Here is a 24,131-nt window from a genome sequence, read left to right on the forward strand (position 1 = left end):
CCTGTTTGTGGGATTTTTCTTTCTCTGTTTAGACAGTTACAGACACACCATCTGGTAAAATTAGAAGTGGTTGTTTGTGGGGTGAAAGAAGAGCTACACCCAACATGTTGCTAGGATCTCGTTAGTACTTGACAGGCAGCAAATTACTGTGAAATGATTTATTGTTCTGTAATATCTGACCTGAGGTTGACTACACGTGTCCATATTCCAGCGTGATTTGGATTTTTCATTTCTTTTCTCTTTCTTGCTTGGAAGTGTTTTAATTATTAACGTAACATTGAAGAAGATTTGCTTAGCTTTAGCACTGTTTTCATCCTTCAAGTTATTGTTTTTGGTGTACCTGTTCATTTGTTCTTTGGATTAACAATCAATGCAACCCAAAGTGGGTTGAGGGGCCTTACATGTTTGTGAAATCAAACAATGCCTCTTAAAAGTAGAGTTGGATGAAGAACTACAACAACAATAATAATAATTTGAATATTTTATTTGTTAAATTGCTACATCACGATTTGACTAGCTCTCTTGTTCAGAGTGAATGAGATGAAGCCAAATGTGAAAACTTGAGAAAGAAAAGGGACAGCTGAACCCTACTGGGTGGATTTTCGCAAGTAATATGGTTTTAATTTAAGTTCTTGCTGCTTGATGTTGCCAAACTTAATTGTATGTCATTTGACTGTTGTATTTCTACAGTCCTTTGTAAGTAACTCACCAGGTGCTTATAAGAGATTTGACTGGATCCTCTTCTATTCAGGTTCTTGTACCGATGCTTTATATAGATCTATTGAGCATCAGATTTTGCATTCAAATTCAGCTGATATTTTTTCCAGCCATGCTTCTTAAAACAACTACTTATATGGTGTATTAAAGGATGCTGATTACGGTAAACAGAGATACTGTTATCTCTCATTTCTGCTCTGTTTCTATCTGCGGAGGGAGGATATAATTAGTGGTGAGAAACCCACCCATGAAAATGGTTTAAAAAGATTTGCAGATAGTGAGGGGGGAAAAAGCCTGGAAAATATTTAGAAGAGACATAATTATAAATCTACCACAGAAAAACAGGCTAGTTCAGCCTCTTTTTATCTCAGGAGGCTGCCAGGAGAAGTCTAATATTTCTGGTAGCTTTGGCAAAAGGAATTGTGGTTTCTAGTAATTTACTGTTGTTTGAAACTTAGTAAAGTTATTTAAAAAAGAAAAGAAAAGTAGAGGGGTAGGAGAGAAACAAAGCCTTTGCTAATATACATGTAGCCAAAAGTTGAAGGCATGTGCGAGCTGCCATAGCAAAATGCCCAGTCAGTGTTGTTTAGGTTCAAGGTGGTTGCTTTGTGGCGGTCACAGCACTTGCTGGGAATCAGGTAAAGGGATGTTGTCAGCATAAAATTAGCATTGATAAACCTCCAAAACTGAGTTAAACTAGCAACATCTGGAATGGCTAAAACTGCTGAAATTTTTAATTTATTTATGTTTCACCATCAATGCTATTGGTTTCATCTTTGCATTTCAGCTTGGGCACTGAAACTAGACAAGGCCGTAGTTTTGCAAACGCTTAAACGCGTGCTCTGTTTTACACATGCAAATAGGCCTGGGACTGCCTAAACGAGTGAAGTCACTCAGATGTGTAAGTGTAGCAAGACTGAGGCCTCACTCACTTCCTGTTTCCCTGTACTAATATTTTGAGTTTGTCACAATGAGGGGAATGTTTAAATAAAGTATCACACCAGTCATCCTTGACTTCTTTTTTAGAAGGAAGAGATTTCTGTTTGCGTTACATTTCGTTAAAACCCCTTTTAAAGCTTTGATTCAGCAAGGCACACGCATGACTTTCATCATATGAGCAGTCATTGGGGCTACTCACTTGCTTAAAGTTAAGCAGATCCTTAAGTACTTTTCTGAATTAGTGCCTAGAACAACAAATCCCAAAGTTGGGTCTATAACTACTTGACAGGGCCTCTTTAATTCGTTCAGCTTTTTAGAAGCCAGTAGTTCTCCTACTCTGAGGTTCCTTTGTACTTTGTATTTCAGCTGGAGTCAAATGCTGATATTACTGTATCCTGTCAAACTTAAGGAAACGGGAATTACAGCAAACAGGTCCACATGTTCATATAAAGTCTTATTCACATGGCTCCAGACATGTTTTGAGGCCAAAAGCCTGATTGTTTGTTAGTCCATTAAAAGATGCTGCTTTCTCAATCCACAGGTTTTTTTTCTTGAGGTTCAAGAGGTCTGATCCTATAGTCTTTTCTCACATGAGTTACTCGACTGACTTAAGCAGGGTTATGCCCATGAGTAAGGTCTGATGAAGTGGGCCTCTCTATTGCTACAATTTCCCCCCATAGTTTTATTATATTAATATAATTCCTTTAATATCTGGACTAGAGCTGGTTGGAAATGTTCCGACCAAACAGAGTCAGGCAGCCCTGGGAAGCAGCTGGCTTAGAGGAGTCCAAAAGCCTTGGGGTCTACAGTACAGCATGGCAGTGCTGCACTGGAACCATAGACCCTGCCAGTCTGGGCAACAGCTGACTGACATTGATGTGAATCTTGTCAATTTCAGTCAGCTGCAGCTGGCATTCTGGGGAACATATTTTGTTTCAGAAATACCTTGTACTGGTGTTTCCAAAAGGATTTTTTTTTTTTTCAAAATTTCCAGTTCTCAGGAAATTTCAAAATTTGGTTGAAGACGGAAATCCCAAATTTCAGCCAGCTCTAAGCTTGACCACAAAATAGAAGCATGAATGTAGATCTGAACCTGGAGTAGTGTTTAAACTTTCAAATAGCACTGGACAGCAAAGAACATAAGTGAGAATTGCATTCAACATTGCAGGTAGAAAGCTTTTTGAAGGAAGATCCATGTAAGTAAATCAGGGAAAAGCAGATCATATTGTGAGAGCAGTACCTAAATACACACACACACACACACACACACACACACACACACACACACACACACACACACACACACACACACACACACACACACACACACACACACACACACACACACACACACACACACACACACACAAAATCTCACCGTAATTTTTGCTGATATGGATTTTTCTGCATTTCAGCACCTAAGGGAAAACGACAGTTAAAGAATCCCACTTTGTTATTGTCACTTCTTGTTGCATTTCAACTATTGCTGGAACTGAACTGGGAAGATTAAAGAAGCAAATCCTTCTTAGATATGGCTGGAAGGTCTTTTTAAACAATCCAAATCCACCCTCAATAAACATTTAAAAAAAAAAAATCCCAACTGCTCTTACTAACAGATCTGTGTCTATGGAAAAATCCACTGTTTTGTATAATCAGTTTTAGTCCTTAAAGCAGTTCCAGTACAGTAAAAAGTGATGGAAGGTTTCAAGGATTGCAAAGGGACTTAAGTGCTTAACTATTTACTTTGGCACGCTCCAGAATGTGTAGGCATTTCCATTTCTCTAAAAGAATCAATTAAGCCCTGTCAACTTTTATTTCTGAAAGTTAGAAGCTTTGTTCTCTCAGCTAAGTCAAACAAAAGATGGATCTTGTATATGGCTCTTTAAAGAAAAACAAAAGATTGAGTTGTTTAAACATTTCCACCCTCTTCTAGTCCTAGCTCTTTCGTTTTCCTAAAGAAATAAAGGACTTATGTGTGACTGTAGCCAAACGATACTCAAATGGAGGTATTTAACAATAGGTCAGTTCACCTGGGAGCTATGAATAATTCCACTCTGGAAACAGAGGTTTTGTGAAGCCTTTTATATATTAAAAATATACTTTTAATTAAAATATCAATGGTGCCCGTGAATATAGAGGCCTAGATTGTCTGCTTGTGTAAACTGGTATAGTTCCAGTGGAGTTAAAAGAACTATTCTTATTTATACCAGCTGAAAAACTGATCCAGAATGACAGCACTAATTTATAGTGGGGGGGATTAGAATCAAGCATTTCTTCCATTAGAATTTAATAAACATTGTCACAGCACTAATTTGTTAGCCAGATGTACTTAGCAAAAAAAAAAATATCCCACCTGATCCAGTTTTGATGAAATAGCCTACATAATGTCAGGTTTCAGAGTAGCAGCCGTGTTAGTCTGTATTTGCAAAAAGAAAAGGAGTACTTGTGGCACCTTAGAGACAATTTGTTAGTCTGTAAGGTGCCACAAGTACTCCTTTTCTTCCTACATAATGTGAATATTATTTTAAACTATGCCAGGTTTTTGTGTATTTTCATCTAGCTGCTTGGACTGAAGAGCATGTTTTGGCAACATTTGTAGATTTCAAACACAAAACAACTAGTTGTAATTCCAGGAACAAAGTAATTGTTTGCTCTTTCTCTGGCAGGGTAAAGGCTGCCCAAAATGAGTTAGGACAACAAATCTTGGCAGATTTTGAAGAAGCTTTTCCTTCCCAGGGCACAAAGGTATTGTGGCTTTTTTCTCCCTCTAATGAACAGTCTTTTGTTCAAATGAAATGTCAAATATAATCATCATGGGCTTTTATTTATTATTTGATCTATGTGCGACTTCTTTTCTTTTAGGAGATATTTTAGAAAGAAACCTAGTCTCCTGAGTGTTAGTGTAATGCGTATAGTTTTTCTTACTGTTTTTTCCATCAAGTAAGTGTATGTAAATAGGATGACATTCAATAAGGATAAATGCAAAGTGCTCCACTTAGGAAGAAACAATCAGTTGCACACATACAAAATGGGAAATGACTGCCTAGGAGTACTGTGGAAAAAGATCTGGGAGTTGTAGTGGATCATGAGTCAACAGTGTTATACTGTTGCAAAAAAAACCAAACATCATTCTGGGATGTTTTAAGCAGGAGTGTTGTAACAAGACACAAGAAGTAATTCTTCCGCTCTACTCCGCGCTGATTAGGCTTCAACTGGAATATTGTGTCCAGTTATGGGCACCACATTTCAGGAAAGATATGGACAAATTGGAGAAAGTCCAGAGAAGAGCAACAAAAATGATTTAAAGTTCTAGAAAACATGACCCATGAGGGAAGATAGAAAAAGAATTGGGTTTATTTAGCCTGAAGAAGAGAAGATTGAGAGGTGAAGATTAAGATTAAGAGAAGATTAAGTTTTCAAGGACATAAAGGGTTGTTACAAGGAGGAGGGGAAAAATTGTTCTCGTTAACCTCTGAGGATAGGACAAGAAGCAATGGGCTTAAATTGCAGCACGGGTAGTTTAGGTAGGACATTAGGAAAAACTTCTTAACTGTCAGGGTGGTTAAGCACTGGAATAAATTGCCTAGGGAGGTTGTGGAATCTCCATCCTTGGAGATTTTTAAGAGCAGCTTAAACAATCACCTGTCAGGGATGGTCTAGATATTCTTAGTCTAAGTATTCTTAGTCTGTTCCCCATTGCCAGTCCCTGGAGCGCTATAAAAATGAAAACCCCACTGTGCTGCAATGAGCTGGTATGTTCGTGCATACTAAGAAGCAGAAGTCCAGCAATAATTTTGAATTACTGCTTGCTCTGTGGAGAATTTGGATTCCTTGCACAGGAGGAGCTAATTCTGTCTTCCAAAGTACCACCACTACTCCTTGACCATATACCTAATAAATCATTTGACTTGTCTCTTCAAGGAACAAACAGACACAGAGACGTGCAGTTTCATTGCCCAGGGATGTGACCCATGAATACAATAGAGTCCCATAGTTTCATGGTTTACTTTTAATGTTTGAAATGGGCACCTGAAGGTGCAGTTAATGTACTAGATTTTTTCATTCTCTGGATGCCTGGGCTCAAATCTGGCTTATTTGTCAGAAACAAAATGAGTCTTGTAGTGAGACAGTTAGTCCACATCAAAGATCATAGCAGTAGCAGATCCTGGTAAGGAGCAGTTAAAGTGTGTTGCAGGTTGTGATCGAATTGTGATGGCAAGGCTGTGTAAAGGAAGCTTTCACAGTGACAGCCCCCCAGTCTCTGGCTTCTGACCACTGTTGTCACTATTGCTTTAAAGAGCTCTTATTTTTAATTTAAAAATTCACTTCTTGGGTCAGATCCTCAGCTGGGGTCAGCTGATATAGCTCTATTGAGACCAGGAGAGCTGCACTGTTTTATAGATCTAGGCCACAGTTTTTATAAGAGGTAACAAAATTGGGACAGGCATTGTCTTTTTGTTCTGCACCTCCCACAGTGGGCCAGGACTGGCCTGCTAGGCACTATGGGGATGCAAAAGATGGTGATCATGCATGTAACGATTCTTAGACTTGGCTTACTACTTCTTGCTTATTCCTCGTGCAAAACCTAGAGTTCTCTGTGAATAACTACCTTGTATTATAAAGCATCTTGCATGAAACACTTGAGAAATGTTACTAAGCCCTTGTACAAATATAGGGATCGCTTTGCCCATCACTGCACTGGTGGAACGCAACAAATGTTTAAGAACAGGGATTGCACAATGGCAGCCTTACTTCAAGCTCATTGAAGTCAATGGAGAGGCTTTGAAAGAGCCCCTGAACAGAGTAACTCTGTGTCCACTTGAAACTCCACTGGAGGGTGGGATTTTACTAAAGATGCTTCTAAGCAACTGTGATATTTGCGGTCTTCTGCGGTAAAGCTGTGGTATGGGCCAGTATCGACCAGCAATCAAATAACTTTTTAAATGTTGAAGCTTTGATCAGCTCCTGTCTGCTTTTTATTTTTGTTTTATATTTTGGCCCTCCGTGCAGCTGGGAACATGGTTGCTTGTCCCAGGATTGCTTTGTTAGTCATCATTCTTTAGAGAATTATTCTGTGTATAGTGAAGGGCTTAATGAAAATGATGTGCTGAGCTGGCTGTGCTTTGCTGCAGGTTGCTGAGAAATGTTTCATTGTTCATCCACCAGAAGCTAGATACTGAGCATCAATAAGCTGGGGCAGCAGCAGTGGAGGCAAAAGGAAACTAAAAGTAGAGGACAAAAACAAGATGAAGCTGCAAAAGCCAGTAGATTTTGCAATCTCTCCTCTAGGCTTTTTGGCTAGTAAATCTTTTGTTCTTGTTTATTTTGACAGAGGCCTGGCGGACCCAGCAATGTTCTCCGTGATGCCTGTCTAGTTGCTAGTGTCTTAGATCCCAGGATCAAACAGGAAATCATCAAGAAATTTATTAAACAACACCTCTCAGAATACCTGGTACTTTTCCAGGAAAACCAAGACGTAAGTGGAACACAGCATGCTATGGTTAGATTTTTCATTTTGCAAAAGAAATGGATTTCGCTTTGTTGGCAGCTACTAATTTCATATTTACCCAGCTTGATTTTGTAATATTTGTTTCTGAACTGTGTCAGAGATGAGTAATGACTTAATGACGTGCTATTGAGTGGATGATGATTTAGGATGTGGTCTTGTGCTGTACTTTTTCCTTCTACACAGCACTAGAAAGGATCCTGCAAGCAACTGGTGACCCATGTGCCAGAGTTGGAAAGCCGGTTGAAAATGGGAATCCAGGAATTCCTGAGTTCTAATCCCACTGACTTCCTCTGGGGCTTCAATTCTCCTTCTCTAAAACGGGAATAATATGTACCTTGCACCAGTGTGCTGGGAATAAATGAGAGAATGGGTGAGATTTTCAAAAGCACCTGAGTGATTTAAGAGCACAGCTGCCATTGACATTCAGTAAGACTGGTGCTATTAAGTCACTTCAGCATGTCTGAAAATCCCTCCTGTATTTAAGCGGTCTGAAGATGTGCTAAGTATTTTTGTTGTTCAGTTCCATTTGACTTCGTTTCTTAGCCCCACTTCTTCTCTAAAGCCACTAGAATATACTTAGGCAGTATGTCTAAATATTAGCAGCTGCAGGCTGTACAGTGTTCATCATCTCATTCAGGTTGCCTGGCTAGATAAAATTGACCGACGCTATGCTTGGATTAAACGTCAGCTGATGGACTATGAGGAAAAGTACGGGCGGATGTTTCCGCAGGAGTGGTGCATGACGGAACGCATCGCCGTTGAGTTCTGCCATGTTACGAGGTGAGTACAAACGCAGCTTATCATGCTTCCTAGCGCGGTGAATTTTGCTAAGAGGGCATACCGTAGCAATCGGTGTTTTTTTGCTGAGCTGATTGCAGATCTGTAAGATTTTAAAATACTGCTGTTAAATGTCTTTGTAGAGTGGTTCCTGCCTGTGACTTGCAAAGGAAAAAAAAATGCTATTTAGGTGATAATCCTGAAAGAGAATTACAGAAATACATTGAATACACAGATATTGATATAAAAGGAAAAGCCAACCTTCCCTGCAGCAGAGCTGTAGATAAGTAACATGATTGGGAAGTCTGGGACTGCCGTCTCACAGAGCTAGCTCCTTGAAAGCCAATTCCCCCAGGAGACCGAAAAGTATGCGCCAGCCAAGGTCCCCAAAGCGCTAGTCCCTGCTGCTGTTCTCTGACCGCAATTATAAACACTGCTCTCACCAAAGCTTTGTTACTGTAGGGTTTTCTGTCTAAGAACAGTACATTGGATGTTAGGGTCTGGTGTCCTGTTACGCATAAACCTCACAACCACTGTGGGTATGAATTCTGAAACCTAATCTGTATGGGAGTTTAGCAGTTAAATGAGAGTGGCTTAGGAATTAACTTGAATTTAGTGACGAGAGCTGGCTCGCTATAAGAACTGGACTGAGTTACGACCATAAGCTTCAAATCTTTTTCTTAATATGTGCATAAGTAATTGATAGTTCTCTTCAAGCACGAAATCACATCCTTCATTTCCCTCCCTCTCCCTTTCAGGACTGAGCTTGCTAAGATTATGCGCACAAGAGCTAAAGAGATTGAGGTGAAATTGCTTTTGTTTGCCATTCAGAGAACGACCAACTTCGAAGGGCTGATGGCTAAACGCTTCTCGGGGTGCACTCTGGCTGATGGGACCATGGTAAGGAAACTTCTAAAGAACAGCCATACAGCCCTAGCAGTTACGTGAAGAAACTCCCATCCTCAGCTGTAACTGGGGCAGTGAGGCGCTATAAAAGATATCTTTTGAAAGCCTCTGCCCCAAAGATGTTAGCCTGGATTGGAGAGCAGAGAGTTTGTTCAATCCTAGAAACTCCACCTGGGGCATAGAGAACCCCCTTCCTCCCCTACCTCTTGAGGGTGCATGGTTATCCTACTTCATCTCTCCTGCGCCTCTTTAATTAAATTACAGCTGAAGTCCCTTTTGTTATGAAGAACCACCACATAATTATGCCACAGTATATGCATCATGACACAAGTTTCTTGCACACTGATACAATGTCATAACTGAACATTTTCCCCTCTTCTCAGTGCTCCTTTCCAATTACTGCATGGGAAAAGTCCCATCCTGCCTAAGCTGTGGGGTTTACTCTTATTTGCTGAGGAAAGTGGCTTTGGAAAGGACCCTGGCAGCTTGCATGCGGCCTTGTCTCATTTCAGTGTTCTGAGCTCTGTCTGTTACCAGCATTTCCAGTAGCTTAGGGAGTGTTCCTGGAATTGTCACCCTGCTTTTTCTGCCTGGAATCTAAGATGATCAAGTGGAGTGCTAAACATATGCTGCCTAGACAGCACAAATTCCAGATGTGGTTCAAAGACCACAGGTTTGAGGAGCGCAGCTCTGCAGTGTTAATCTGCGGAGGCCTGTTTGGACTTTTGTCTTTGAGGGAGCTGTATAGGTGTAATGGTTTCCATCAGGACTCACTGTGATGGATTGAACCATTGCTATTTGCTGTAATGCAGTGGATGGTGCCAGTTAAAGGGGGAGTTCTTTAACACTTCCTTCAGTTGATTGATTGGAGAGTTCTTCACAATCTGATTTTCATTTTTCCAGAATATTTATTATCCAATGTGCTGTTAATTAGCTGACTGCATTGGGTTGTTCTCATTCTCCCTTCAGAAACGGGGTGCACGGAAGCGATTGTAATTGAAGAACAACAAAAGAGGAGAGAAGAGAGTTTGAAATAAGGAAAATTAATTTCTTTTCTTGGCAGCCTTTCTCTCACTTCTGATTCTATTTAGGGACCATGAAGCCCGGGATTGCTGTCATTTGAACTTTTTTTTAAACATAAAACATAGCATGTAATTATATATGGGTATACGGACAATACACAGTGGAGATGAGTGGCAGAGGGGAGCCGAAATACAGGATTTGCTGCAGCAGCACTGTTCTGTAGTTAACTGTTGTGTCAGCAATTCTGTAATATAGCCCCAGTTTAAAGAGGTTAGAACCAAGTCTTGCCAATGCAGTCGTGGCAAGACTTGGCCAATGGAGCATGTGGGCCCCTTTTGAATGGTAGGAGTGTAACCAGTAAAGACTCGTTCTGGCTTTGCCTGCTTTGTCGTGTTTCTGTGAGTTACAAGGAACTTGCAGAGGTTTTCTGTCTGAGGGGTGCACAGATGGTGAGGCGCCACCTCACCTTCTACCAAGCCACTGTAGACCAGTGGGCAGAACCCTCAGCTGGCAGCGATGAACGACACTGTCACGAGCAGCAGAGTTTAGTCCCTTTTCTTGGAGCTTTTGTGCACAAAAGATTCCAAATAAACCCAAGAACAGAACAATGTGTCCCAATTGCTGGAGCCCTTTCTAGCTTCTTACCCTGCTGCGGGGGAAAGGACACTAGAGCTAGCCATGCCATAGCCACTTGCTCGCTACCTTTCTGTGTCCACCCCCATTACTTATGTGGCGGGCAGATCTCTGGGTTAACCCTTCATGCACTGGGGCTTGCTACATTATCACACTCACATACCACCTGTGATTTGCCTCACAGCACAGTCTGTCTTGGCTGGCTAAGCCAATTTGGAAACCATGTGACTGGAGTCTCACATGGCTATTTCCCTCCCATGCCCCATCCCACCATCTCTATATTTCCACCTCCGTGTGACCAAGAAGTGCTCTTACAGGGCAGCCCTCCAATGGAAGCCACTCTGCTCCCCTTCCCCTAGCAGGCTCTTTACCCTCTCCAGCCTCTTAGTGCCTCCACAGCACCATTCGCTTGTCAGCCAGTAAAGACCATGCTGCTGCTAGCTCAAACTTTGCTTCTTCCCTCTTGAGTGTTTAGCACCAGTTCTGCGCTCTGCTTCTAATGCTTGATGGAGCTGCAAGCAGAGTTTGGAGCCCTTAACTGTGACCTGCTGACCACGCAGCTTGCTGGCTATTAAAGATCCCAGGGCTAATTTTGGGAGAGTAGGAATTTGTTGTGGTGGTGTTAGCCAGAATTTCTCTTCCTGGGGTGTATTGGCAGAATTGTTGCAGTTGGAGAGCCCAGCACTGGAACAGAAGGGCATGCTGCCTGTCAGGAGTGAGATGCATTGATAGAGCAGTGAAGGAGGATGGGGGAGACTCTAGTTGTAGCCTTGGAGGAGGTCAGGATGGAGGTGCATTGCACAACGCTTGGCAGTATACCTCACTATCAGTCTTCCACTTTGTTGAGCTTTGAATTCATCTATGCATTTTTATGAAGCAGACCTCTGGCTGATACTTGCTTTTGATGTTCTGTGGTCATCGGTGATCTGTAGATTTATTCCCATAAGACAATCGGGCAGGGAGGGGAGACGCAGATAGGGTTTAAGAAGGCAAAGTGAGAATGCAGCAACTTGGCTGATGTCCCAAAAGGAAACTTTCTTTCCCTTTACTGACTTTCTTTTTTTAACAGAAAAAGGCAGAGCTGCCACCTCCCTCCACCAACCCATTTCTGGAAGATGAAACTGGGACAGAGACGGACGAAACTGTGATAGAGAAAGACGATATAGACAGAGTAAGTCTTCAAAGTTCCTTATCTGCAAACAAGAGTCCCAGTTCCTGAGACTCTCTGAAGTCCCTAAGCTTTTTTTTTTCCAAATCTATTTGAGAAGTTCATTGTCATTGCCACATGCTGAGCATGATCTTGGTCCAACAAATACTTTGCAGTAATGGTCCCTCACTGGACACATCTCCCCTTGTGACTTCAGGTCATAGGTGCTCACTTTATTGAAACAAACCCGGTTTTACTCCTCCAAGGTAAGGAGAATAAGCTGGGTTCTAGTCTACCTTGCATGTCAGGAACAAGGTCAGCAGCTGAAATGTAACTGCAGAACCCTTACTGACAAAAGGTAACAGAATATAATTGGGTTTTCAGATTCTAGATGGTATTTGCTGTGCTGGCCATTTGAGAATCATATTTTGCTTTGTCAACTGAGCAAATTAAACCTCAAATCAGTGAATGAGAATAAATACGGGAAGATCATTGTGTAATTTTTCACTTTTGCTCCAAAAATATAAGTGGAGGGATTTTTATATCCCGTTTGTTTGTTCTCCATTCCCTCCCCAGGTATGGGAAAGCGAAGCACTTACGTAACACTTCGCATCTTTAGAGCACTATACAAACAGTAAATGAACGTGCTTGAAGTGGTATTCTTTGTTTTAATAGACACAGATCTTAAAGCCAACAAGCAGCTTTATTTTGCTCAATACATTTGAAGATTGCAGAGCATTTATTGTGAGCTGCTTGGGACAGGGACCATCTTTTTGTTCTGGTTCTGCTCCGTGACTGGAGGGTCACTGAAACGCAAATAATTTAATAATCATAATAAAGAAAGTCCTAAAGTAGATTTTTTTTTTAAAACAAGGATTCATTCCTCCCAGTAGGATATTACCTTGATGGCCTTGGCGATCAGGAACCTGGGTTTGAGCCCCACCTTCCTGAGCTTGTAGGGGCAGGAAATGATCAGGAGGTAGGATATTGTGGGCCAGGGAGGTCTGAGCATGGTGTGTCCTTTGAGAATGGCCCTTTTTACCAATGGGAAATGTTGGCATTGACTCGTTCCTGTCTATCCTACGCTAGCTAGGAGAAAGCCAGCCATGAGGAAAGGTGTTGGGGAGGGAGTAAAGTGTAGGAAAAACTGAGGAGATTCTCAAGGGCGCCAGAATGCAGCTGAGGCACACCTGGGAAGGAGGTTTGCCTCCTAGGCACCACTTGGTGGCTAACACTTGCACATTAGTGGCAGAGCCTCATATATGTCACTCGCCTTTGCTGGCAGGAGAGGAGCAGAAAAAGAAGAGGGTGAGGGTGGAGGGGGCTGGGAGGTAGAAAGCCTCTAAGATAAAGTGCTGATGACTGAGGACATGTGTAAGTGAAAGAGGGTACTGGGGGGGCACAAGAGTGAGGGGGGGGAAAAATCAAAGAAAAATCAAAGAAATCCACGTTAAAAAGAAACCCTTCTGGTGATCCTAGCAGTTAGATTTAATCTGTTTACTTTGGATAGTAATAAAAGGAAACTGGGCCAGCTGCAGACCTCCTTACTGTGACAACAGTAACCTTTTATTATTCCATCAAACTCCAGGAGGAAATAGCTTAAACATCTGCAGCTCTTGGACAGCATTCATGCACTCTGAAATACCTCCAGTGCTACTGTTAGAAGATTTAGTATTCTGTCTCTGTAAGCAATGTGAGGTGCAGGATGATGCAAAGACAGAGAGAGAGAGAGACACGGTACACACAATCTCTGCTTTAATCCAGCTCTTCCAGCCACAGGAACGGTAAACATCACTAGCCTAGTGAATCCCTGGTTCCCTGATGCACAAGGTGGTCCTGTCAGAGCTCCCGTTCCAGAGACCTCTGGGAATGGTGTGTTTTAGAAATGCCACTCATTGCTTTCTTCCTGAAGCCGAGGAATGTACACATCCAGCTGGAATGCACAGGCATTGGCAAAGCACAGGATTGGGGGATGCTGGGCAGTTGCTCTCTCCCAGAGTCATAAAAGCTTGCATTCCCCAATGTTGTTGTTCGTGAAAAGGTTAATGAAACCAGGTTCATGGAGTCTTCTGGCCTCCATAAATCGTTGGTTCATGAGGGCTTTGCAGCCACACATTACTCATTTTTGTGCGCGCTAGTCTTAATTATTGCTCTTAAATGCTGGCGTTTCCAGTCTCTGTGCACATTCCACAGGTGACCCAGTGCCTCCTTGTCTGTTGTTTAGGAAAGCACATGGGAAAGAGCTCTCTAGATCCTTTTCTTAGGATGAAAAGACTTTTTCAAAGAGGAAAGCTCTTCATTGGCTGGGCATTGAACCTAAGTCTGTGGCTACCACCGAATCACCAGTGCTTTCTTTGCAGGCTGTGAAATTGTCTGGTTGCTAAGAAATGGAGACAACAGAAGAAAGTGTCAATATCAACATTTAAAAATTCTAGATGCGGTACAAATATTTGGAGGCTTTAAAGCCCTAATTCAGCATTGTCCTTAAGCATGTGCAGAACGTTAAACACACGAACAGCCCCATTGACTTTGCTGAATCAGTGAATGAGCTGGGCTTTGGAAATATAGACTCACAGAAAGGAGGGTGTGCCATGGTTATGAGTTAGGCTCTGCACTTAAAAAATATTATATGTAATAAAATGAGAATAAAACAGATGACCCAAAATTGTGCATGTACTTAATGTTGCAAATCTGATGTGAAAAATAGTATTATTAGTGATAATTTTAAAACATAACCTCCCTCCCCCCATAAAATATGTTGTCCTAGTGAAAGAGATCGTACACCTCTCTGTGCATTGATAATTGCAACTCTGGGAATTGTGATCTGCTTATCTAAATTCCACCTGAGTATAGTATATTTCATGTCTTAAAATGTAGGTATGTGTTCATTGTGCTTTTAAACAGCTGCTGTGCCCATCTCTAATGGGGTTGCCTTTTGATTGTGTTTCCTTACTATTAACCAATCTTCATAACATCCCTATTTGCAAAGTGCTTAGAGATTCTCTGTTTAAAGGTGTTATAAAAGCACAAACTATTCTTTATTGTAAGAGAATTCTACAGGTGAAAAGACAACTCTCTGAAAGAGCATAATTTATTTTACTGCAAGCTGGGAGGGGTTGAAAGCACATGGGAAGACAAGATGCCAGATGCAAAATGTCCTTGACACATTGGAGGATTGGTCTGAAATCAACATGATGAAATTCAGTGAAGACAAGCACAAATTACTTCGCTTAGGAAGGAAAAATCAAATGCAAACTACAAAATGGGGAATAACTGGCTAGGTGGCAGTACTGCTGAAAAGGATCTGGAGGTTATAGTGGATCATAAATTGAATACAAGTCAACAGTTTGATGCAGTTGTGAAAAAAGCTAATATTCTAGGGTGTATTAACAGGAGTGTTGTATGTCAGATGCGAGAGATAATTGTCCTGCTCTACTCAGTGCTGGTAAGGCCTCAGCTGGAGTACTGTGTCGAGTTCTGGGCGCCACCACACTTTGGGAAAGATATGGACAAATTGGCGAGTCCAAAGGAGAGCAACAAAAATGATAAAAGGTTAAGAGAAACTGACTGATGAGGAAAGGTTAAAAAAACTGGGCAGTTTAGTCTTGAGAAAAGAAGACTGAGAGGGGACGTGAGAAGTTTTCCAATATGTTAAGGGTTGCTATAAAGATGACAGTGATCAATTGTTCTCTACGTCCACTAAAGTTAGAACAAGAAGTAATGGGCTTAATCTGCAGCAAGGGAGATTTAGGTTGGGTATTCGGAGAGGCTTACTAACTAATCCCATCCGATGAAGTGAGCTGTAGCTCACGAAAGCTTATTCTCTAATAAATTTGTTAGTCTCTAAGGTGCCACAAGTCCTCCTTTTCTTTTTGCGAATACAGACTAACACGGCTGCTACTTTGAAACCTAACTAATCCCTGTCACTGGAGGTTTTTAAGAACAGGTTGGACAAACACCTGTCAGGGATGATCTAGGTTTACTTGGTCTTGAGGTCTCTTCCAGCCCTACACTTCTATGGTTCTATGGACATCTTACGATGTGAAGGGTCCAAACCAGGCTATATATGTTATTAGCAACACTTTATCTTTCAAAGCAAATAAACCAGGCAACTAAATACAAGAGAATATTGCTAGATTGAGGCAAACCGTGACCCTCTGTACATTGTTGGTTATCTAGCAATAGAGTTCTGGTTTATAATAAAGTTCTAAGAAATGTAGGTCCTGCTGTGCTATTTTCATTGCTGTTTTCTGTAGAAGTTTGATGGCAGGTTTCCAATCATTGCTCTAAATGGTTTCGTTGCAGCCCAAGAAGCCAAAGGCGCCGGACAACCCATTTCATGGCATCATTTCCAAGTGCTTTGAACCTCACCTCTATGTATATATTGAGTCCCAGGACAAGTGAGTAAAAAGCATGCACCTTATATATTTTTTTTTGTCTTGATATGAATGTGTATTATGACGAGGGTTTTCTCAAATTCTGCTTTGCTTGCTTTAGTCAGCAGTGATAGTGCCACTCCTTCATCTCTTAAAAAGGATGTGATGTACAGAGATGGACCTCCCAAAAAAAAGTGCAGAGGGATGTTTGTGTTTGACACACACACCACGCTGGAAAATTCACAATGAAAGGTGGCCAAAATGGGACCCACCAAGTCCTATAATGCACTCTGTTGCTTCCTTGCTGAGAGATGTGACACTACAAGTCTCAGCGTACACCATTTTGACAGTCTATGTGGACAAACCACATTGCAGGTTCCATTAATTTCTGCAGCCCTTGCTTCCTTATTTAAAATGGAGAGTGGCTACCATTGGATGTTTGTGTTCAAATCAGGAAAAGAATTTAGGCTTCTGATAAGTTACTAGTGTGGCCTTGGGTTGGGCAAAGTTTGAATGCCCCTGATGTGATTGGATCATGGTGTTATCTCTAGTCCCATAGGCTTGGCGCAGTGATCCATGTTGGTTTCTTGGGAAGTAGGCTTTTCTCCTGCAATATGAGCAATGAAGACTCGGAGTATAGTCAACTGCCCCTCCATGATAAACGCTTATTTTTCATCTCATGTCCTACACCTATAGTTTTGCTTATTAATGTTTTGCAACTCTTTTATCCTTGCTGTGCGTGGGTTTACCACTCTGTAAAATGGATGCAACACCTACCTTAAAGGGCTGTTCTGAGATTTGATTATTTGTATAAACATCTTCACATGAAGTGTGCTATGAATGTGCTAGCTATTATCAAATAGCTTTTCTGTCACTCCTGGCCCACCACTTTGCTTAGTATCTGAGTCACCGTAAACTATTAAAGCATCATCATCGTTTCTGTCTCACTGCAGAATATTTAGAGATCCTCTGAATGGAAGATGTCCTAGCCTAGGGCTCTCAAACTTATCCATAGGCTTCACCACATCTTCATAGACTGTTTCCTGGGCACTTTCCCTCCCATTCGAGATCAAATAATGCCCCCATGACAACTGCAGTGACTGATTACAGGGAAAAGTGATAATGGGAAAGTGTTTAAAATAATTTAGCTTCTTTTAATATAACTTAAGGGCTGGGGGAGCAGAGGAGGAGTCACCATCATGTGACCAGCCAGCTCCCTGAGGGCTCCAGAGGGGAGAGAAATGAACGGGCTTAAACTGGATAGAGGCTTATGGTGGTGATGTAATTATTTATTATTCATATTATTGTATCCCTAGGAGCCCCAGTCATGGATCAGAACCCCACTGTGTCCCAGTTGCATTGAAATGCCAGGTAGCAATCCTGGGTCAGTTCTTCTATGTCCCATAAACCTTTTATGCTTTAAAACATATGTGCAATAGTCTGTCCTTCTGGGGCTAGATTTCATTCTCACTGTAGAACAAAGGGAAATGTCTTTTTTTTTTTTTTTTTTTCCCTTCCTCTCCGCAAGCTAAACACCAAAGTGTCTGAACATTCCACCCCCCTCCCCGCCCCCTTTGGCCAATTCGGTCCCTGTTTTCAGTAATCCTACCCCACCCTGCTCCTGCTCTCACAACGTTTTTTTCCTCCTGTTTTCTTCCGCAGTCCCCAAGATGTTTTACATTAGCTTTATAGCTACAGACAGCAGGGAGTTCAAAGAAAACACATTAGCGTCCCCCCACCCAAAAAAAAGTTTGCTTTTCTGTACAATCTTTTCTCCTGGGATTGAACCTTTGAGGGATCGGTTTGATTGATATCTGCATAGGGGATGTTGCTCAGATAATTAATTGGGTATTTGGGCAGCAAATAAAAAGGATGGTGGGACAGAAGTTTTGTTTAGTGCTCTCTTAGTTTGTGGCAGAAAGCAGCTGGTTCCTTTTCTGCTGGAAAATTGTTTCCATACCAGTGTGAAGTAACATGGTGCCAAAATCTGTAGCAGTTTCGCAGGAGATACCTGAAAGAAAGCCTTTAAAGATTTGTGGGATTTTTTCAAGCTTGGTTACAATTCGAATATCAGGCATCGGATTGCACTTCAATCTCTCTGGGATATAAGCATCTGACTCTTACGCACAACTTGTGTGAGCAACATGAATAGATATAATGTTGGAAATAAAGATATATTATAGCAGAGCGGTAGCTCTGTTAAAGTTGAGACTTGCTAACTGTTATCAACCAATATTTCTAAGTTCTCTATAATCCCCACATACTCAAACTGTCTTGAAAATCGCTGTGCCTTATTGTAGTCCAGCATAGGGTTAGTGGTCTGAATCTCGGGTCACTTGAGCAAGGAGTTCCATAGGTATCCAGTAGTGTGTTATACCCTACAATTGACCTGGACTACTTCAATTATTTGCTCCTACTACTGAGATGATGCATGTTATCTAGATTGAACAGTCTGGCTTGTTAAACGCCGTGCATTCTTTATTCATGTTGCTTCATGGCTTGATATTCAGCTCTTCTTCATGAAGATTGTGCATCTTCCCATTCATCTAATGAATAACGAAGCACTAGCTATTAATTCTGTCATTGCTTAGCTGACAACTGTGTCGTGATAGCACTAACTAGGAACTTGTGTTAATTGCATACTGTCGTGGATCTAGAAAAAAGTACTGACATTCTGGAGACCAGGAGAGAGAGAGAGAGAGAGAATCAAGAAAGGGTGAGCATTCAAATAGAAGGATTTGAGTCCAGTAGAAACAGAGTAGAATTCTGCACTTAAGTGATTTCATTGCAGTTTCTCTCTCTTATCTCGTTTTGGAAAATCTGCTCCCAGCTAGTATGCCATTGTTTGGAGAGGCTTCTCGTTTGCATATGGAAATAAAGATGTCCTGTTTGCAGCAGTCTCATTTCCAAAACCTGGATAGGAGAGAGTCCTTTTCTGTTTCTCTCTTACCTTCTTCACACTTCAGCTCCTAATGGTAGGGAACAACTTTTCCCTATCTGGTGCTTCACACTGCTCTAAGGCCAATATGTTGTTCCTGTGGTGCGTTGGCAGAAATGTGCCTATTTGTTCACAGTCCAGCTGCCATGAGTTTGCCAACTCCCAAGCAACAGCTGCTGCAAATTGTAACCATCTCCTTGCTCATCAAGGCCCAAAAGCACATCAGTCCCACATCAATCTGGACAAGAACTCCAGAGTGGCCTGGGGACGAGTGAGGGTGCTCTGCTGACCCCGCCGGCTCATAGCAAAGGTCGTGCAGTCCTTCCGAGAAGTGACAAAACAGTTATTTGGACTAATTTAAATGCTCTAGGCATTTGTACAGCATTTGGGCCTGCAGCTATTGAAATCAATCTATTCATTGACATCAATAGAAGCAAAATTGAGCTTCTTGTTTACAATAACTTCCAAATGCAAATTGGACCAATGTCCACAATTAAAATTCCTTCAGCACAGGACTCTCCTCTCCACCCCAATCGATCCATCCTCTCCAGCTTGCTCACCTGGAAAATCCTGAAGGACTTTGCAGTCTGACCAGAAGGCCAGCTCATACAGTCAGTCTCTGATGTATGAAGGGAGGGGAAGTGAATTCCAGAGTTGAGGATCGTTTACTGAAGTGGTGATCGGTGGTATTTGGCTACCCCAGGATCCTGACATTTGCCTGCCCAGCTTAGTCTTAGAATAGGCATAGTACAATAGCATTGCTTTCCCAGCCATTTCAGACAACTGTAGTTGCAGCTACATGTGCTTGTATTGAGAAGGCTTTGGGGGACCCAGGGAATACATCTAACTTGCTTTGCATAGCAAAGCAGACTCTTTTGTGGAGATCAAGCATATGAGGTGTAAAGAAACAAAAGCCACTGCCGTTGCTCACCGTGTCTTGGGATAGTAGAAATCGGAACAATATGGCTGCTGCCTACTCAAAGAGTCACATTTGTGTGCACACATGGAGCAAAGCACAGTTGCTGGGATAGAAAAGCAGCTGTTGAATTTAGTAGGATGTTTACTAGGAACAGGCCATGTCAATTATCCTTTGAGACACTGAAGAAATGCTGCAGGCTACCATATGTGAGCCATCTTTAGTAGGCATCTGCTCAGCTGATGCTGCAGCCATGGCAGGAACCTCCCTGATTCTGTATCTGTTTCTCCCCTCTGTTCCCAGTAACGTCTCCTGAAGAAAGAAAATCGTCGTCATCATCACAAGTTTGCATAATGCTCTAGGTGTTACATAAACAGAGAGAAAGGCACAGTGCCTGCCCTGCAGAGTCACAGATCACTGCTCTGACGTAGTTGAGCTTCTGTCTCTGGCGCTTTGCTAGGCCTACCCAATCTACAGACACATCGTTGCAAAATTGGTAGATGGCTCTCCACAATGTATGTAATTGCTAAAGAGGCTCCACGGCACAGAATAGGATCATAAGCCATAGGATCAAGGCCAAGCAGTCATTTCTTCCATGTCTCCATGGCAGACATATTGCTTGATTACTTTTGGTTGCTCTGACTGCGCGAATCCATGCAGTTCTTCAACTTCTGCAGCATCAAACTGGAAGTATCGGGTATCAGGCTTGTCAATCCTTGATTGCAAGCCTGGCTGTGGCAAAGGCAGTTGAACCCTGCTGCTCACAGTTCAGTCTTCATCTGCAAGAGAAAATAAGTGTGTTTCTGTTCTGAGACTGTACCGAAATTATGTTTGGAAAGATGTTACAGGACTATTCCTGAAGCCCAGCATCAGAAGCATAATGGCAGAAGGGTTATTGTGCCCTTTTCAGGGGAATCCCAGTGCACGTGACACTCCCAGCCCTTTTGGGTTAGTTTTTTGCCAGGTTTGTAGATTTGGGTTTGTAGATTTGCCAGGTCTCAGGCATTGAATGTAGAGCTGGTTGAAAATTTCAGTTGAAATTAGGCAAGGGATTGCTTTTTTGTTTTAACGGAAAATTGTTTTGAGTAAAGAACATTTTTTTGCAGAAAGTGTCTACTTTTTGTGGAAAATTTTGATATTTTGTTGAAAAAAATGAACACCTGAAAGCCCAAATATTTTGTCTGAAAACTGAAACATTTCAGTTCAAAATGGCACTGCTGTGCCTCATGGTGGTTGTAGCTGAGTTGCTTTATGGTACCATTTTCCCCTATGGGTTGGGCTGGGCTTTCTGGCTGGACTACATCTACCATGATGCACCACAGCCAGGCACTTTTATGATGTATCCCACTCTTCTTCTCAAGAGGAATGCATCATGGGAGACGTAGTCTGGCCAGAGAGCCTAGACCATAAAGAAGAATGGGAGAGTAAGGATCCAAACCACAATTCCGATGAAGCACCATGGTGCCATTTTGAATGGAAATTTCAGTTTTCAGCAGAAATATTTTGATTTTTGATATTTTGCTGAAAACCCAATATTTTCTGTTTGGGGAAGGGGAGACGCTATTTTTCAACCAGCTCTAATGAAACATATCACACACAGACCAGCAAACCCATCCATACTCTAAGAAGGGGACCTGGTATGCTAACACTGAGGTGCTGGTCCTGGAGAAGTGGGACCAAAGGAACCCCCTTTGATCAGAAGACTTGTGTTGATTCTGTAGTGCTTGTATCAGCCATTTCCCAAGCTGAAAAGCCTTTTCTCCATGGTGGGCTAGGTAATGAGTGAACTTCGTTGGGGCATATACATCCTATCCCCTGTAGTGATTACAGTTAGCGAAGAGCGGATTAACTCTGGTGCTCTGCAGCTCAAAGGGGGCAAGAAAGAGTGCCATGCTTGCATACAATAAGTAGTCAGTGATTAAAAAGAGCTTGAATAAAAAACACACTTTCATGTGTTGTTAATAATTGTTGTGTATTAATAATAAAGCTTCTTTAAAGGATTTGTGTTTTCTGCACAACCAACGGAAACCATGAAACAACAAATAGCACCAATGCTGTACCATTTTGAGCTTGTCCCTTTAAACCGGCATGTTCCACATGCCTTGATTTTGGAGGAGGCTGAGCTGTGCAATACAACTGTTCATCTGGTGCCAGGAGTGAAACTTGAGCATAGGCTTTATGCACTTGCCTTTAATATGCTGAACCTGGTCCTGGCAGGGTTTGTAATATTTTGTGTGTCTGGAGAACCAATTGAAGCTGCTATTAAAATTCTGGGTACACAAGGTCATTATTCTTCCGCCCTATTCTTTGTTGTTGAACAAGCTTTGTGCTGAATGGGTGGGGATAGAAGAGGTCTAAAGCATCAGGCTGCTAAGATTTGAATTCACTTGATTGGTATCATACGACAAGACATCTGGTTTTAAGCATATCTTTTTTTATTTTTTTACCACCATATTAAAATCTCTTTATTTTCCTTGCATTAGAAATCTTGGCGAGCTGATTGACAGATTTGTCACTGATTTCAAAGCTCAAGGGCCTCCCAAGCCAAATGTGGATGAAGGGGGAGCTGTCCTGCCCAGCTGTGCTGACCTCTTTGTCTATTACAAGAAGTGCATGGTGCAGTGTTCGCAGCTCAGCACTGGTGAACCCATGATAGCATTGACCACCATATTTCAGAAGTACCTCCGGGAATATGCCTGGAAAATTCTCTCTGGAAACCTGCCCAAGTAAGTTTAGTTTCCCAAATGCTAGGCCACAGTCTGGGGATACCGTGTGGGAAGAGATGTGTTGTGACAATAACTGATTAATAAATCAACACTTGTGAATGCCAGCATTGCACTTTCAAAGGAAGCGTGTAGCTGTGATATGACTCCCATACGTAAATACAAAGTACTATTACATTGGATTGAGAGACAGCAGGAGGGCAAACAGAAGAGCTAGCACTGGGATTTTCAGGAGAGTCTCTGGGAGTTAGGACCCTCTCCCATTGTAATTCAGAGGGAGTCAGATACCCTGCCAAGAACAATAAACACTTCAGATCTGACTTTCAGAACTGCTTGTGCACAGCTACCTCAATGGCCGATTCAGGCCCCAATTCTGTACTGCCCTACACCTTGTGTCATATGCAAAGTGAGCATGAAACTGTTAGATAGGAAGAGAAGCATTGAACACCAACTTTACACAGTGTGAATATCAACACAAGAGGCCAAAATGTAAGGTAAGTGAAGAGTCGGGCATCTTCACATTGAGTGGCTGTATATGCAAAAGGCCTGACATATACACCTGTGCTAATCACATGCAAATTAGAAGCAAAGTTGTACAAGCACAGTTTTGAAAATCGGGCAATCAAGTTGATACTGATGGGATTCCTATAATAACGAGTAATAAAGGTAATTTCGTTGTGGGGTTCTGAAGTGTCTTGATTGGAAATATTTTAGGTGGGGGGTGTGTATATATACACTAGAGTAAAAGAGTGAAAATTGTCCGAGTGAATTCACTGGGAAATCGTCAATGCTAGTTACAGATAATGTACGCATACAGCTATTTGGTATATCCAGGCTGTCTCCCTTTCTAAATCTGGGAGCAGCAGAGTGAATTTCTGAAACCAGCTAAAATGTTTTACATATGGTAGTGGGGTTACATTTAGAAAAGTGGAGAGATGAATTTAACGTGTGTTCTCCAGCAGACCTCAGTTGCATTCTTTGAACATATGACTTTTTATGCTCTATTTCTGCTGTCCAAGATAAATATCACTGTCCTATTTTTTTTTTTTAAAGGATTTGGATTATAGAGTTGAAATAGGCAGGGAATTTCCTGACTCCCAACTGTTCTGATCCTTTGATTAACTGCTGTGTATCAACAAATCAGTAGAAAATACAGGAGATAAACTCTGTATGCTATTTACTGTCCTTTTAGTTACCACAGTATTAGAAAGGACTGCTAAACTCTGAGATATATGTTGAAATGTATTTAGTGATCAGATAATAAATAGCTTATTACCATGTTGCATAATAGCTACTGAGATCTTCCTATAGCCATTAAGCAGAGTATTGGAGCAGTTGACAACCAAGACAGGGTTAGCCATGAAATGTGTATTAAATTCGGTTAAGGTCTAATGCACCAGAATGGATTTGGATTTTCCATCACTAGAAGTCATGAAATAAAAACTGATCTCTTTCTATAAGATTTGCTGTAGCTGAAACAGAAGGGATGGGCTTGGTGTCGATATTATTGGGTGAGATTCTTTGACC

At 41.7% G+C, this 24,131-nt stretch overlaps 1 protein-coding gene across 5 annotated transcripts in view; it reads left to right on the plus strand.

The window, feature by feature from the left end:
* The window catches only part of VPS53 (VPS53 subunit of GARP complex), a 90,140-nt gene that overhangs the window by 34,895 nt on the left and 31,114 nt on the right, over window positions 1-24,131 (plus strand). For all 5 annotated transcript variants that reach the window (XR_005289315.2, XR_006276197.1, XM_038375539.2 and 2 more), the window contains 7 exons: window positions 4,323-4,401; window positions 6,989-7,132; window positions 7,803-7,945; window positions 8,701-8,842; window positions 11,574-11,675; window positions 15,957-16,051; window positions 22,365-22,607. Coding sequence is in view for 3 of the 5 variants with exons in the window: in XM_038375539.2 (XP_038231467.1) it covers window positions 4,323-4,401; window positions 6,989-7,132; window positions 7,803-7,945; window positions 8,701-8,842; window positions 11,574-11,675; window positions 15,957-16,051; window positions 22,365-22,607 (948 nt within the window). In the remaining 2 variants the exon portion in view is untranslated. The remainder of the gene's footprint in view (window positions 1-4,322; window positions 4,402-6,988; window positions 7,133-7,802; window positions 7,946-8,700; window positions 8,843-11,573; window positions 11,676-15,956; window positions 16,052-22,364; window positions 22,608-24,131) is intronic.

Source organism: Dermochelys coriacea, chromosome 17 (assembly GCF_009764565.3).
Source record: "Dermochelys coriacea isolate rDerCor1 chromosome 17, rDerCor1.pri.v4, whole genome shotgun sequence".
Classification (NCBI taxonomy): Eukaryota; Metazoa; Chordata; order Testudines; family Dermochelyidae; genus Dermochelys; species Dermochelys coriacea.